This window comes from Wasmannia auropunctata, unplaced genomic scaffold (genome assembly GCF_000956235.1).
Source record: "Wasmannia auropunctata unplaced genomic scaffold, wasmannia.A_1.0 LD334183.1, whole genome shotgun sequence".
Taxonomy (NCBI): domain Eukaryota; kingdom Metazoa; phylum Arthropoda; class Insecta; order Hymenoptera; family Formicidae; genus Wasmannia; species Wasmannia auropunctata.
In genome coordinates, this window is record NW_012028707.1 from 185,747 (window position 1) to 189,162 (window position 3,416).

A 3,416-nucleotide genomic window follows, 5' to 3' on the forward strand; every position below is an offset into this window, starting at 1 on the left:
ATATTATATATATATATATATATATATATATGTATATAAAGAGAGAGAGAGAGAATTTTTTTTATAGAAATCAATATTTGACAAGTAATAAATTTAGGAAAGGATATTTATATTTATAATATATATCAATTTCATTCATTTAGTTTCTAAATATATATAATATAAAAGCTAGAGAAAGAGAATCTTGATTAATTTTAAATATATTTCATATATTTACTAATAAGTTTCATGTAATTTAAGTTATAGATTCTTATCTCTATATAATTGAGTCATTGTGAGAGCGAATTTTTTTTCTCTATTTTGAAATTTATCCAGAGAACATTATAATAGAGAACATTGTATCCTATTAAATTATTAATAAGATGTTTATTAAAGTTTTAAATTTTCAAAAACGTCTTATGGAATTCAAAACGATACATAAAACATACATTTTTGTAGTTATTATAACGCTGCGATACAATTAATGTAGAACTAGAGCACTACGTATGTATGTAGTACATATACATATACATATACATTAATTATATTTATATGCCTTAGTAGAACCAACTTGACGTAACCTATACGTCAAGTTCTATAAAATCTACAATATGTCCTATGCCAGGTCATAAGACTCGCAAGCTGCAGCATTTCCGTGTCCAGTGTGCGCAGGCAGAGAGAAGACAATCTAAGTGGGGTTCGAGTCTCCGCTAAGTGGGGTTTGAGTCTCCGCTAAGTGGAGTTTGAATCTCCGCACTATAAATATAAATGCAATTCGACTAATTCGAGTCTCCGCTAAATGAGGTTCGAATCTTCGCTAAGTGGGGTTTGAGTCTCCGCTAAGTGAGATATACAACATATGTATATTCGAATAGCGCGCGCGCATTCGAATATCCCACTTAGCGGAGACTCAAACCCCACTTAGCGAAGATTTAAACCCCACTTAGCGGAGATTTATATTTTATTTTATTGATTATTCTCCTGCACTTATAAGGTTTGTTTTTTATAGCTGAACTGGCTACACTAATTCAGTTTATCTTTCTTCTTCTGATGTAGAAAGATTGGTTTTCTGCCTTTCCGCTCAATGTGTGAATCCATGTGAATCCTCCCTAACCTAACTAACCTATGCTAAACCAAATGCAGCCTATGAATTATACTCACAGATGTCTGTACTGCAGACATTTGTGATTATAAAGTTATTTGCACATGTGGTAGTGTGGTGGACTGTGGTGGACCACATGGTTATCGAATCATTAATAATAATTCAAATCTTTCATTTCTAATCAAACATAATGCCGAAAATTCGCACGCAAATTACTTCTCGCGTCCACACGGAAGTGGCAAGACAAGGTACATATTTTTTAATATTTTATATATACCTATATATTTACAAAGCTAATGCATATTACGTAGTACAAAAGCTAATATGTAATAATCATTCACATGTATCATGTGATAAGATATTGTAAGAAATATATTGGTTTTTTATAGGAATTTTATTTAATAAGGATAAAGGTCAGCATATACTGAAAAATCCTTTAATTATTCAAAATATGGTTGAAAAAGCTGCTCTTAGGCCGACCGATGTTGTACTAGAAATTGGTCCTGGTACGGGCAATATGACTGTAAAAATGCTTGAGAAAGCAAAGAAAGTAATAGCATGTGAAATTGATCCAAGAATGGTGGCAGAATTACAAAAGCGTGTTCAAGGAACTTTACATCAATCAAAGTTACAAATAGTGTATGGAGATGTCTTAAAATCAGATCTACCGTTTTTTGATTTATGTGTTGCTAACATCCCATACCAGATATCATCACCATTAGTATTTAAATTACTTTCACATAGACCACTATTCAGGTAATTATATATTTGTGAAAAATATTCTGACAGAGATCTTGGTAAATGTAATATAGATTTCCAAAGAATGGATTATCATTCACTTTATACTTCTTTACTTGTAGCCTAACCTTTACTTTTTTAATTATAAAACCAAAGCAAATATGAGGTGAAAATTGAAATCAAAGCTGTCGGTTATGTCAGTGTTGCTCTTATACAGAGCAATAAATTACTTATTCTGACATACATATATACATACATACAGACATATATATATATATATATGTATAAAATGTTTACTTTATTTCCACTTGCCTCATTTACATATTAAAAATACTAGGTCTACTTAAAATTATCACAATATATTTTTCTTAATACTATATAATTAAGAAATTTATAAATCTATATTCTCAGAATAGAATCAAGTATATAAGTTTATATATATATATATATATATATAAACTTATATACTTGATTTCTTAATTATATAGTATTAAGAAAAATATATTGTGATAATTTTAAGTAGACCTAGTATTTTTAATATGTAAATGAGGCAAGTGGAAATAAAGTAAACTTTTTTTTTTTCAGATGTGCTGTACTTATGTTTCAAAGAGAATTTGCAGAACGCTTAGTGGCCAAACCTGGCGACAAATTATATTGTCGTTTAAGCATCAACACACAATTGTTGGCACGAGTAGATATGTTAATGAAAGTTGGAAAGAATAATTTTAGACCTCCACCTAAGGTAGAGTCGAACGTAGTTAGAATTGAGCCAAGAAATCCACCACCTCCAATTAATTATCAAGAATGGGATGGTCTGACACGGATCGCTTTCATGAGAAAAAATAAAACACTATCCGCAGCTTTCAAACAAACCACAGTTATCACTATGTTAGAGAAAAATTATAAGATTCATTGTAGTTTGAACAACAAGGTAAATTTGATATATTAAGATAAATTATGATATTAAACATAGAAATATAAATGCTTTTTTTATATTAGAATATTTGTTAGCATACTTTACATTAATTGACACATATTTATAGATTGTACCTGATAATTTTGATATTAAGCAATTGACAAATCATATACTGGAAAAAGCCGATGCTAAGAATAAACGAGCTAGGACTATGGACATAGATGACTTCATCAGCCTTTTACATGCATTCAATGCAGAAGGTGTGCATTTTACATAAATTTATATAAATTTAAAATATACTATTTGTATATTATATTTACAAATTTTAGATTTTTATAAACGTGTAAAATAAATATATTTTGTTAAGGAAATAAATTGGTCTATATTTAAGAAGTATTTGCTTTAGAATTATTTCTCATTGCTACATAAGATAATCCATATATATTTCAGGGAATGGAATAAGATAACAAATAAATGTGCATATAAAAATACTATTCATGTCGCTTAGTTTTATTCTCCGAATTATAATAAGTTTAAAAAAATGCTGAAAGTATCCTATCTTAAAATTGCCGTGTTTCCTGCGTTGAAGCTTCTTTTCTCCAATGTTTAAAAATTCATATCTTCCAGAAAAATAAAGATATAGACTTCTTTCTGGGCTCGTCTTAAAGATGAATTATGTGG

The 3,416-nt window shown here is 29.0% G+C and overlaps 1 protein-coding gene across 1 annotated transcript; it reads left to right on the forward strand.

Moving 5' to 3' along the window:
- Positions 1-1,143: 1,143 nt before the first annotated feature.
- On the forward strand, positions 1,144-3,131 carry LOC105459577 (probable dimethyladenosine transferase). Its single transcript, XM_011705734.1, has 4 exons — positions 1,144-1,329; positions 1,471-1,837; positions 2,405-2,750; positions 2,863-3,131. Exons 1-4 carry the CDS (start codon positions 1,272-1,274, stop codon positions 3,010-3,012), a joined length of 921 nt encoding a protein of 306 aa, XP_011704036.1. The 5' UTR covers positions 1,144-1,271; the 3' UTR covers positions 3,013-3,131.
- The last annotated feature ends 285 nt before the right edge of the window (positions 3,132-3,416 follow it).

What these genes read in the sequence shown, in the direction of transcription:
- LOC105459577 (XM_011705734.1), top strand. Translation starts at nt 1,272, where the DNA reads ATGCCGAAAATTCGCACGCAAATTACTTCTCGCGTCCACACGGAAGTG. An exon ending in CACGGAAGTGGCAAGACAAG is followed by an intron (nt 1,330 to 1,470) that starts GTACATATTTTT and finishes GGTTTTTTATAG; the next exon opens with GAATTTTATTTAATAAGGAT. An exon ending in ATTGTAGTTTGAACAACAAG is followed by an intron (nt 2,751 to 2,862) that starts GTAAATTTGATA and finishes ACATATTTATAG; the next exon opens with ATTGTACCTGATAATTTTGA.